The sequence below is a fragment of the Octopus bimaculoides genome, chromosome 2 (assembly GCF_046866305.1).
Source record: "Octopus bimaculoides isolate indiv1 chromosome 2, ASM4686630v1, whole genome shotgun sequence".
Lineage (NCBI taxonomy): Eukaryota > Metazoa > Mollusca > Cephalopoda > Octopoda > Octopodidae > Octopus > Octopus bimaculoides.
In genome coordinates, this window is record NC_142929.1 from 38,372,021 (window position 1) to 38,385,236 (window position 13,216).

At 33.5% G+C, this 13,216-nt stretch overlaps 2 protein-coding genes across 4 annotated transcripts in view; one reads left to right on the plus strand and one right to left on the minus strand.

The window, feature by feature from the left end:
- Positions 1-754: 754 nt before the first annotated feature.
- On the minus strand, positions 755-11,943 carry LOC106873455 (surfeit locus protein 2). 2 transcript variants are annotated; one of them, XM_014920815.3, is made up of 8 exons: positions 11,786-11,943; positions 9,603-9,760; positions 9,030-9,133; positions 7,937-8,101; positions 6,683-6,832; positions 5,783-5,950; positions 3,565-3,698; positions 755-822 (listed from the first exon to the last, which is right to left on the minus strand). In XM_014920815.3, exons 1-7 carry the CDS (start codon positions 11,882-11,884, stop codon positions 3,580-3,582), a joined length of 963 nt encoding a protein of 320 aa, XP_014776301.1. In that variant the 5' UTR covers positions 11,885-11,943; the 3' UTR covers positions 755-822; positions 3,565-3,579. The 2 variants fall into 2 exon arrangements, with proteins under 2 accessions (XP_014776301.1, XP_052832493.1); XM_052976533.2 differs by lacking the exon at positions 755-822 and adding an exon at positions 1,070-1,185.
- LOC106873453 (axonemal dynein light chain domain-containing protein 1) overlaps positions 11,874-13,216 on the plus strand; it is a 103,902-nt gene continuing 102,559 nt past the window's right edge. Inside the window, exon 1 of one of the 2 annotated variants that reach the window (XM_014920813.3) lies at positions 11,874-11,971. The gene's annotated coding sequence lies outside the window, so the exon portion shown is untranslated. Of the gene's footprint in view, positions 12,343-13,216 lie in introns of both variants that reach the window. The other variant, XM_014920812.3, reaches the window with a different exon arrangement.

Sequence of the window (13,216 nt, forward strand, 5' to 3'; positions counted from 1 at the left end):
GCACATCCACACAGACATTGTTAATTTTCTGCGAATTCAGTACTCTTGAATTAATTTCTCTGCTAATCGTTTATGTTTTCTATTAATTCATTTGGAAAGGGACAAGTATTTCTGTAGCATTTTCACTGTTTTCCACTGGAGGTTAACTGTGTCGATGTTACTTTTGTTGTTGCTCATTATGCTAATCAGTGGTCTGTCCAATTACTTGTAATTTGTGGTTCTCAGTACATTCCATATACTTAGCATTTCAAGGATCAATGTTGAAGATTGTAATTTTTTTACTATAAAGATACCCTTCCCATCACCATCTTTAACCGATTTGACAAGTAAGGTACTTTATTTTGTTTGACTTCATACACTGAAGCCAACAAACCACTAAGCTACAGTACATGTGGAAAGAAACAGTCATGTATGTGCATATAAACACATATGTAACTATTCATCTATCCTCTCGTATTAAAAAGAAATCTCAACAAAACTAAATATTCTTTTCTACTCAAGGCACAAGGCCTGAAATTTTGGGGGAGGGGCCAGTTGATTAGATTGACTCCAGTACGCAACTGGTACTTACTTTATTGACCCCGAAAGAATGAAAGGCAAAGTCAACTTTGGCGGAGTTTGAACTCAGAATATAAAGACAGACGAAATACCGCTAAGCATTTCACCTGGCATGCTAACATTTCTGCCAGCTCACCGAAAATTACATATTCGTCACCAAAATAACAAAAAGATAGGAAATAATAACAAATTCAAGTTTATGTTTAATTGTAGCTTTTATGTAGAGAATATACAGGTAAAGGTCTTCAGAGATATTTAAGTTAGCTAGAAATAGAAAAGAAAGAAAAACATTAAAATATAAGAAATTTAAGAGGATATTACGATCATTTCATGAAAATGGAATAGAGTTCTCTTTCTAAGCCAAGAGACAATTTTCAAGTACATTAAGTTTAATAAAGACTAAACATTTTGTAAATGGCACATGTCATAATTCATACACAGTATTTATTTTTGCTCTATCTTCTTCCTCATTGTTTATGATTTCCAATAGCAGTAGTTACAGTTTATACATTCCAAATGCATCCAATTGTACTATATTTGATAATCAACATTCTCCTGGACATTGTTCACCATTTTTGAATCTTGAATACCAAACTGTTAACAGAAAGTTCATCTATCTGCAGTAATCTAATATCAAAAAAAAAAAAAATCTCTTTCAGATTAAATATTAATTTAATAGGGATACCTTGATCATTTACTTCATCTCTATGTCCCACTAACTGTTAAATGAATTTTATCAAAAGATTTGAATACCTCATATCTAACAAGTATGAATATTCTAAATGGATTTAATACTAACAACAGTAGATACATTTAGGATTAAGTGATCAATGAGATGTGATAATTAGAAATAGTAGTTTTTTGAAATAAATTCTAGTAGATGTGTTACAGCATGGCAGAGAAAAGCAATTGTAAACTGGAAGAAGTTATAAGCACCAAGATTTTTTTAAGATAACTAAATTTATTAAACCTATTAATGCCAGCTTCTCATAGACCTTAAGTACACAACAACTGCAGAAACTTTTACTACTAACACTCTCACAGAAACCTCTCAACAGTTCAGCAAGACTTTGAATAAAGTTAACAACCCCTTCTTTGAATAAAATAATGCTAAAGTGTAAAAATTTTTCCAGAAAACTTATTAGTAAATAACACCTGCAAACCAGTCATTACACATACTAACACTTATATATATTCATGTTATAAAATGTAAAGGCTCCTTAGTCAGTAGGTAGTTTCAGTCTGCACTTGAGACAATCAGTAAATAAGTTCCCATTAGTCAGATTATCAGCTAGCAATAAAGTCCCAATTCGGTAGATTATCATTTAAGCTGTCAGCCAGCCAACTAGTCAACACTCTGAGTTCAACCCAATAACTACCACTTGTCCATAGTTAATCAAGTTTCTCAGATTCCACAATTGAACTAAGTCAGTCTAAAAATGCAGATACTCTTTCAGAGAGCCAATGGGGTGAGGCAGCTTCTACATGGTTGCTTGGAATAACCAAATTTCCCTAAATTTACATCCTAAAGAAGGGTACGAAAAAGAAGAATACATTGAACAATATAGTTTTAGACACACAAACTGATAAGGTGTCATAGCTAAAACACTTTTGATAATGACCTGCATCATCAAGGCTGACTTGGAGGCTATAAAGCAGTCATGACTTCTCATATAAACCCACTTTCAGTTCGAATATTCATGATTCTAGTGAATAATATTTATTTTCCAGTTACCCCAATCCTCTTAATAATTTCTTTTGCTAAAAACTCAGAACTAAAAATGTTGACTTTTTTAGGAGCTGTTGATAAGCTTGTTGTGTTATGTTCCCAACAATAATTTAAGAACTTCTTCTAAAATAGCCATTGAGAGATTTTGGCACAAAACTGATATATTTAGTACATAAAGTTAATTTTGATTTTGCAGATAAGACGTTTACAAATAATGATGAACATCAAGTTACACACTATCTGAGAATAAACTGTAATTACTATAAGAAAATACTTACATACATGATTTGCACATTGATCTTATGAGAACAATAAACAAATGAGGAATGAAAGGAATTATACTTTGTATATCTGAGAGTGAGGTAATAAAAATTAAAAAAAGAATTCCATTTCCAATTCATGGATAACTTGTTAGCAGTCACAGGAACATAAAGTTGCAGAAACAACTATTCCAGTCCATCATTAACAAACATGAAGACATAAAACATTGAATAAAAAAAATTTTAATGGTCTAAAATTTTCAGGACCCAAAAACTACAATCCATAAAAGATGCTGAATTTCTACATTATAATCCAGCAAGCACAAAGTGGAAGAAAATTATGAAACAAAAAAAGAAAAAAAAAAAAAGATGAATGTTAGGCTGTATTTTTTCCAGAATTTAAGTTGAATCTTTCAGACTAAAAAAATGAAAAGTGGGGAAGTCAATTTTATACACTAAGACAACTCTGGAGGACGCACAAATTCCATGTGAAAAGCAGCAGGAGTTGGAAAGCTAGTGAAGATGTTTGAATGCTTCCATTATATGATTACTATATACCACATCAACTTGTATGCTGGAAAATATGGTAAGTGGAATCTATTTCAGAAGTAGCTATATAATTCATAGAGGATCAAATGTTAATTATTTTGTATCATTACTTTTGTAGCATTTGGAAAATGGATTTATTTTAACTTGACAAGTTTTGGCAACAGTAGAAAGTTCAGAGTGAATCAAGTCAACATAAAACACAATATACTTCACAATTAAGCTGTTCAATATGGTTTATTGCAGGGGTTTTTAGTGAGAAGGATGTGCTTGCTTGGCTCTGCACGGACCCCCTGTCTTGGCTTTCCACGGAGCCCCTGTCTTGTCCTTGCGGACCCCCTGTGGTCCGCGGACCACAGTTTGAAAAACCCTGGTTTAGTGCTTCTTATATGCAGTTCCATTTCTGCAAACATTTGAGATGTAACAAAATAAAAAGGTTTTTAGTGAAGAGAGAATACTTAACATACATACTTTAACAGGGACCGCTTAAACTGTCACTGCCACTTTCTTCTTTTTCTTCTTCTTGTTTTTAAACTTACTCTCAGGGGTGTATTTCTTTTTTTTTACAGATTTATGGCCATCATCATTTTTCGGGAATTCTTCAACTGTCAAAGATGTTGAGATAAAAAGATAATCTTTCAAATGTGATAAAAACAAAAAAATCTGCATGACATGTGATTACTTACACAAATATTCCTTACTTGAAAAACAGGTAAGGGTTGGCAAGAGAAAGATTGCTTTGGCTATTTCATTCATGCTACTAATATTGTTGGAAAGGATATAAACATTGATTCAATATCTCCTCGATTATAGAGCTTTTAATCCAAAAGAAGCCAATATTAACTGAGATGAATCAGACATAAGAACTGGTGGGCTTAAAGTATTTTAATAATATATATTATTATAAGGCAGTGAGCTAGCAGAACCATTACCATGCCAGGCAAAATGCTTAGTGGCATTTTGTCCGCTTCTGAGTTCAAATTCCACCAAGGTCAACTTTGCTTTTCATCCTTTTGGGGTTAATAAAATAAGTACCTGTGCAGACTTGAGTCAATTTAACCAACTTAGCCTCTCCCTGGACCTTGTTCACATTGTGTTAAAATTTTGACACAATGTTTGTGTGTATGTGCATGTACACGTTTGTGTGAGTGTGTACGTATGTAGACATTATGAACACAGGAGGTTTTATGTCTATGTATTGTGAGAATATGCTTGCATGGATTTTTTACCTTTTTTTTCTACCTATTAGAGTAACTTCCCTTTTGTTCAACGGATTTTCATAGCATCTATTGCCATTAATAGCTGATGAGAATGCATCGTAGCTCTTCGCTCTGACATTCGAAACTGCGAGTTCTATAATGACAACTTACTGTTTGTTCTAAATTATACATATATATATATATATATATATAAATAAAAAATTCAATTTATTTGTATATGAAAATTAACATTCTTTTTATTAAATATATTTGGATGGAACCTGTCTCTAATTTTCATATGTACACTGTATATTTTTTTTACACGGTTTTATTTTGCATGGTAGTCTCTGGAATGTGTCCCCCATGCAAAAAGAGAACTGAGTGTATATATAATTAACAGGCTTCTTTCAGTTTCGTTTTATGGAATCCACTCACAAAGCTTTGGTCAACCTGGGGCTTTAGTAGATGAGGCTTATCCATGGAGTCGTGGTGTCATGCAGTAAGATTGAACCTGAAATCACATGGTTGGAAAGTAGACAAATGTAACCAATGTGTTTCACCCTTTTCAGAATGGCAGGGTGTGATTTGAAGCTTCTACTGCTATGGCCACCTGATGATTAGATGATGATTTTGCACTTCTTCATTTTCAGTTTCATCACATCCCTGATGAGTACACAGATGACCAGTATGAAGGAGACAGATTTGAAAACAAGATGATGAACTTCATTGTTTGTGTTCAGTAATTGAATACTGCCCTTTGTTCAGCTTCAAACTGTCGCACTACTATTGTTGGTGCCCCTTCATAACACCTTCCAATGTGCATGCATTTCAAAGTCATTAGCAAGAATTTGCACATGCAACTGACCTTCCCAATGAGTCTTAGGATCATCACGTTGAAAAGAGCCCTCTTTTGGCAGATGGGTGAGTTTCTTATGTAGTGAATATGTTTCATGGTTGTTGCTTTGTCACTGATGCACTTCATACACTTGAGAATTGTTTTACTAAGGGATTGTGTTCTTCAGAGTGATTCCAAAGATACATTGCAGACAGCAAACATGGAAAGCTTCCAATGTTCTTGTTTGCTTTTAGTATAGCAATTATATTTTTACATCGTTGTAACAAAGCTAAAATAACATGCTAATTATATAAAGGCTCATTTGTAGTTTAGTCTACTAAGGAAAAAAGAGAGAATGAAAAGTTGCTTTTATAAAAGAAAGTTAAGAATTGAACTGAAATACACCTTGTGGGAGCCACTATGCTGTAGATCGACCTGCTAGAAATAACAGCCCAAATTTCCATCCAATTATTTGCTGCTGTTGTATTTAAGGAAAGGGATACATTGGATACAGTAGTTCTTCATACACCTTAAAGGATGAAATTGGCATGGTTGGAATATCTTAAATCAGAGGTTGACTTGATCAAAATTGAACAGAGATTAAACAACAAATGTTATTTAATAAAGTCAAAAGTCTGTTTTAGTAATAACTTACTTGGATAAAGATCACTTAAGCTGTCGTTATCACTTTGTTCTTCCTCATCTTCTTCATATTTTGATTTCTTCTTTCTTTTCTTCCCAATGTCTTTACAATTTTCTGAACAATTAGCTTTCTGTTTCTTTGAAACTACATATTCCTTGCTCTCTTTCTGGAATTCTTCCTCTGTTAAAGATATGATAAAATCAAAACTTAAAAATTTTTTTTTTTAATTCATGTAAATTTAAATAAAATTCCTAAGCATTATAAGTTAATGGAATATATAGTATTAAGCCAGCAGCACATTTGTGTAACGTAGCAGCTAAAATAAATGGACATTTAGTTTTTTTATTTGAAACATAAAACATTTCTATTATGTAAAGAAAAAAAATACTATGTCTCCTAAATATAGATAATTGAAACAAATGAAATGTTTTTTTGTGTTACTTGATTCATATAAACAAGAAACATAAAAGTAATTTACAGAGAAAAGTTAAGTATTATGTTGGCTTGTTTTACACCTGTTATTTTCTGTGAAGACATGGACTCGCTGATCATATATATTTGAGGAAGAATTTTATAGCTAGGTCCCTTTCTGTTGCCAAATAAGTGAATATATTATTCCACTGGTATTTGAGAGCGCACAGTTACAAGATATATTGCATACATGGACATCATCATTTTGCTCAGACACACCATGCAAAAATGCAAAATGTCAACATTCAAGCACACACACACATACATGTGTGTGTGTGTGAGATGTACGTGGATGCTAACAGAATCAAAGAAGTGACAGGAGATTGAAGTAGAAAGAAATTGTAGAAAGGAGAGAAGAGGATTTATGGACAAATGTCTTAAAAGTCAATCTCAGGATGTTATTTAATACATTCTGTTTTAGTGAGAAACACCCTAACTTACTTGGATAAAGATCACTTAAACTGTCATTATCACTTTCATCTTCCTCATCTTCTTCATATTTTCGTTTCTTCTTCCTTTTCTTTCCAATATCTTCAAAATTTTCTGAGCAGTTAGGTTTCTGTTTCTTGCCCTCTTTCTGAAATTCTTCCCCTGTTAAAGAATGAAATAAAATCAAAACATCATTAGTTAATGGAATATATATCATCAAGCTAGCAGCACAGATGTGTAATGGCATAATGTAGCAAGCAAAATAAATGGACATTTAGTTTTCTTGTTTGAAACATAAAACACATCTATTATATAAAGAAAACGAAAAAAAAACAAACAAACTAACTCTCACACATAATAGAAACAAATGAAATGTTTTGTCCTTACACTTGTTTTTGCACTATTTCAGTTACATAAATAAGAAATATCATGAAAGTAATTTATGCTGATGTGTTGGTTATTTTGTTTATCTCGTTATAGATCTGCCTTCTTTCCATGAATTCATGGAACTCGAAAATATATTTGAGGCAGTATTTTAAAGCTAGATGCTCTTCCTGTAGCAAACTCTTAACATTTTGTCAATTAAGGGAATATATTATTTCACTGGTCTTTGAAAGTGCAGAGAAACAGGAAGTAATGCTTGCATGGACATCACCATTTTGTTGAGATACATGATGCAGAAGTGACAGGAGATTGAAGTAGAGAGAAACTGTGGAAGGAAAGATGAGAGCTATGGGCAAAAGTAGTAAAAGCTGATCTCAGGATGTTGACAAAAGAATGCAGTAGTTGTTAGAAAGGAGCCATCTAACCAATGCAAGCATTGGTTGGATGTAAGAGCAGACATAAAATAGATGATGTGTACATTCAGTTTCCATCTACCACTTTCATGCACAAGACACTGACTGGTTCAAGCCTATCATAGAAAACATTTGGTACCATGCAATGTAGAAGAACGCTAAAACGTAATTATGACGCTAGCTCCAGACACTGTGATGGCAACAGAAACACACCTTCAGGGAGCCACTGTGTTGTGGATTGATCTGCTGAAAACAACAGCCAAAATTTCCCTCAAATTACATGCTACTATCTTATTTATGGAAAGAGTACATTAGATAAAGAAGTCCTACATTCTCCTAAAAGCATGAAATTTGTTGGCATGTTTTAGATCATATGTCTACTTGATCAGATTTGAACTAAAATTAAACAAGAACAAATCTAATTTAATAAAACCAAAACTCTGTTTTAGTTAGTAACACCATAACTTACATGGATAAAGATCACTTAAGCTGTCATTATCACTTTCATCTTCCTCATCTTCTTCATATTTTGATTTCTTCTTCCTTTTCTTTTCAATGCCTTCAAAATTTTCTGAAGAATTAGGTTGTTTCTTTGGAACTATATATTCCTTGCCTTCTTTCTGTAATTCTTCCCCTGTAACAGATGTAAAAAAAATCAAAACACACATTTTAAAATTCTTTATGCAGACTTAAATAAAATTCTTAAACATTATTATTTAAAGGAACATTATAGTACCAGTCAGTATTAAACTAGTAACATATTTGTAACAACCAAAATAAATAGACATTTAGTTTCTTTTATTTGAAATATAAAACACTTCTATTATATAAAGAAAAAAAACCAACTTTCCTAAATACAGATAACTGAAACAAATGAAATGTTTTATCTTTCCATTTGTTTTTGCACTATTTGAGTTACATAAATAAGAAACACCATGAAAGTAATTTATACTGAAGAGTTGGTATTTTGTTTCTCTCGTTTTACATCTGCTTTTTTTCTAATGTGAAATGTATGTGTGCGTGTGTTTGTATGTGCTCGTCTTGACATCATGTGATAATTATAAAACATGCATCATCGTTATACAGCAAGTTGCTTTCAGTCTTCTGTGAAAAATGTTTGGCCTAGAGGAAATAGGTGAGGGTTGGCGACAGGAAGGGCATCTGGTTGTAGAAAAATTTCCTCTCAATAAGTTCCGTCTAATCCTCAAGAGTGACCTCCCTTGTGGGACGTCAGGAAACAAACTTTGCTTTAAAATTTTTGTGTTCATCTGTGAATAAGTTAAAGATAAAATAGGTCCCGAGTTAAAACTTGTAGCACGCATTTATATTCTAGCAGATTAGTTCTAAACAGAACAGACTTCAAAGGTAGTAGATTTCCGACAAAGGTGTCTATGGAGCCAATCCTGAATCGATTTGCACATGTTAATGCTACAAACTATTTGCATTTCACATAGCAAAAGGGAAAGAGAATGAAAGAATCATCAGAGACTCCAGTAGTAAAGAATTCATAATGCTAACAATTTATATGATACATTTTCTGATTTCTGTAAAGGAAAACTTACATTTCTTAAAAGCTTTTTGGAATTTGCGCCCATTAATATGTTTTTGTATGGAAGACTGTAAATTGTTGATATATTTATATGTCAATAGACACAGCAGTTGATTTCTGAAATACAAAAGGTACATGTCAATAGCATACACGTTTGTGTGTGTGTGCATGTGTGTAAAATTCTTGACTCAAAGATGGAGACCAGAAATGCTAAAAAGACTAATATGGATTAAAGATAATCGCAGAGTTATTGACTTTGAAGAAAGAAAGTTTAGTTTTTGTGAAGCAGTTTAACCCTTTTGTTACTCTATTTATTTTGAATCATATTCCCTTCTTTCAATTAATCTGGAAAATAAGGAAGAATTTATTAAAAAATAATTTTGCAATTATCACGTTTGGGACATAAATCAACATGAAATTTTGATTGAAGATTTAAATTTAGATCATTTTAAAACAAGAACTTTGTATCATAAAGCCTTAAAGAGTTAAGCAATGTTATGCATGCAAAATAGCCATAAAGAATAATCAGTGATTGTGAAGACAAGTATTTGCAGTGATTTGAAATGAAGAAAATCAAACATCTTACTTGGGAAATCTTTTTGTACTGTCAACAAGGTGTTGTCTGTATTTGTCATAATCATAATCATTAAGAGCTTTGAGTCTTTTGTGTTTTTTCCCATGAAGGTAACTGTTCACAACTTTTGCATCACATGACATTTCATGGCCAGATAGACTACATTTGATCTAGTGAGGAGAAAAAAAAAATGATCTCAATATATGCAGACAAATGGACACTAAACTTCGCTTGTGAAGACTTGTTGAGGCAAGTGAAATCGAACTAAATTCGACGACTGGCACTCGTGCCAACGTCGTCTCCTTCATTGGACACAAAACTCAGCTTGCGAAGACTTATTGGGGCAAGCGAAAGCGAAATTGGGATAGCACCTGTGCCCAGCATTGCCTTTCTGGCACTTGTGCCCGTGACATGTGTAAGGATTTTCGAGCGAGATCGTTGCCAGTGCCCCTGGACTGGCTCGTGCGGATGGCACATAAAATACACCATTTTGAGCGTGGCCGTTGCCAGTACTGCCTGACTGGCCTTCATAGGATTTTCGAGCGAGAGCGTTGCCAGTGCCCCTGGACTGGCTCTTGTGTGGGTGGCACATAAAATACACGATTTTGAACGTGGCCATTGCCAGTACCGTCTGACTGGCCTTCGTGTGGGTGACACGTAAAAGCACCCACTACACTCTCTGAGTGGTTGACGTTAGGAAGGGCATCCAGCTGTAGAAACTCTGCCAAATCAGATTGGAGCCTGGTGTTGCCATCCGGTTTCACCAGTCCTCAGTCAAATCGTCCAACCCATGCTAGCATGGAAAGCGGACATTAAACGATGATGATGATGATACAAAACCTGATTAATTCTTATTTCCTTCAACATTGCCATAGATAGACGATAGAAATGATTACAGGAAGAGACTTAAATGGCAGGCCAAACATGCCACCTAGTACAACACTACTTCCTGGATTTTAGCAGAATTTGAATTGTTGCAAGCAGTTGGACATAGTCTCAGGCTGTGCTACTTCTTATCTGCATTTTCCTTATTTCAAGGATTGTTAGAAAGCATTAATGAAAAAGGTGTTCCAACACAAGTTGCTACCAAATTCAGGATCTTAAACACATGAACACACAGATAATGCTTTGAGAGGCTGGTCTAGCAACCAGTACATAATCATATCAATTTTTTGACTTCATCACAAATATCACTTCATAATGAATACATGATTTCATGAGTACCATCTAAAGCCACTGACCATGAACTGGCCTATTCCTGAGTATCGACATAATGACCAGCAATACACTACGAGTTTCTCTCTCTCTCTCTATTTTTTTTCTGACACCCTTTGGGCGCTTCTTCGCTTTTACTCTGACTTTGAAAATGAAAGCACACTTAAATATAAAAACAAGACAAAAACAAACTACTAAATAAATTCTTATTAATCTATGTACAATATCTCAATTACTTCTTCCAATTTTAATTTATTGTTCTCAGTGATTGTATTCTTTCTGACGGTTATTTTCTTACGATAACTTCACCATAACTTTGCCTTGGTTCACTCTTATGGCCACGTGTACCACATGTTCGATGTGAACAATCCGATTTTCTTCAAAAGTTCTATAGTATGGTCATTGTCCTTAGCTTCTATATGAACCTCTCTGTAAATTATAATTTGAAATGACTATAATAAGTCATGTCAAAAAAGCTAATGAAAAAAAAAAATGACATGCGATAAAGGGAAGAATCGCTAACAAAGCCTTCCAAACTTTAGAAATAAAATAAAATTCACCAGATAACTTTATTTACTTTTATGCCAATATCCAAAGGTCCTCATCTTCTACATTTACCAACATGTGAACGACATATTTTAACACTCCCTGTGACATTTTGATAGAATTACTTTTCCTTTGCCACTAACCAACGTGTATTTGTTTATATGGTGATATTATCCGTTTTGGGATTTATATACATCAAGATATTTTCAAATTGTTTAACAGGAAAATGACAATAAACACGCTTAAAATGAGAGGAATGACAATATTTAATAATCTTAGTTTAGGTAATAAATAAAAAGGATAACTGTATTAAAAGAGATACCAGAATCGTTAGTGCTATTTCGAGAGAAGTGAACTAAAAAATGTCGAGGTCTATAACGTAAACAATATTAACACTTCTTTGACTAGATAGGAGTATTTGCTATGTAACATACCTTGCCAGTATCAGATAAATACTTGAGGTGGCTATTTTCCGACAGAATTTTTTGTATCTCTGCAGATAATGTTGGTGAATTATTCGTATCGGTAGCCATCACGCGTGGTGTATAACACGGTGCCGGAAGTATGGATAAAACTTCCGTTTTAAATCTCCATGACAACACGTAATCAATAATATCAAGGTGAGTTATTTATTCTTAATTAAAATATTTTTGAGGTATCCCTTTTCACTTCAAGAAAATTCTACGACACGACCTATTTGATTTATTTCATTTTCTTTTAATCTTATATTAACTCTGAGTCTTTGGACTGAGGCTAAGCTGAAGTACCTTTTTCAAGGATTCAGACGATCATATTGATTGAACCGGTACTTAGTTTATGGAGATCGTTTTGTCAAACTGCTAAGTTACGAGACATCAAGAGACTTAAGCCACCCTACAGTCTAAAAACCGATGCAAAATGGATCACAGACACATACCTATACATATACAACATGTTAGTCCGTCATTGTTGATGACCAACAACATCACATAGGAGAAGAAAACGGGTGACGGTATGTCCAGCTACGACCGATCAGTCAGATATGTGGTCGGCATAACTACAGGGTTTTACCCCCCAGACTTTGGGAGGTCATAACTTTCAGAAAAATGAATATTTTTTAATGAAATTTTCTATGCATATAGTATTTACTATGTAGAATCCGAATATACAAAATTTTCAGGTGAAAGTGTTTTGGAATGGGGGTGGGAGACAATTTTCGGAAATTCCAACAGAGTCCACTTAAATTCTTCTTAACTTCCAGGAAAATTAATATTTTTTCGTGAAAGTTTCTACAAATATACCTTGATGTATGTACATTTCGAGCATGTAGGAATTTTGAAGGAAACAACTGCAGGTTATTTTTGAGAAGCGTTCCCCACTCGGTGGTGTTTCGGAGCAAGTCGTCCATATTTGTTTCATTTTTCTCTATTATGTGCATCCGTAGATTTCTAGACAGTGAAGAGAAGCCGTCATAAGAAAACTTTCGTTAAAAATAACATGCACACGATTTTTTTTCTCAATAGAAGTAAATTCCAAAGTAAACGTTTCTAGTAGAGAAGTAGAAGAGAACAGGAGCAAAAATAGGAGTATACATGCACGGTTAAATATAGAAACTATCACTGTCGCTTCCCGAAGAATTTTAAAATGTTAGCTTTCCGAAACTTTTTTTTCAATCTTGCAAAAACACGAAGATTAAGAATAAACAGAAAAAGTACACAAATATATTTTACACACCTGTCGTATACGTCGGTTTTGTTCTTTTTCACTTTAAAGGTGGATTAATCCCAACAAAATAACATAACCACCTTTAAAGTGAAAAAAACGAAACCGACGTATACGACAGGTGTGTAAAATATATTTGTGTACTTTTTCTGTTTATTCTTAAT

What these genes read in the sequence shown, in the direction of transcription:
- LOC106873455 (XM_014920815.3), bottom strand. Translation starts at nt 11,884, where the DNA reads ATGGCTACCGATACGAATAATTCACCAACATTATCTGCAGAGATACAA. An exon ending in ATTTATCTGATACTGGCAAG is followed by an intron (nt 9,761 to 11,785) that starts GTATGTTACATA and finishes TCTCCTCACTAG; the next exon opens with ATCAAATGTAGTCTATCTGG. An exon ending in AGTACAAAAAGATTTCCCAA is followed by an intron (nt 9,134 to 9,602) that starts GTAAGATGTTTG and finishes TTTGTATTTCAG; the next exon opens with AAATCAACTGCTGTGTCTAT.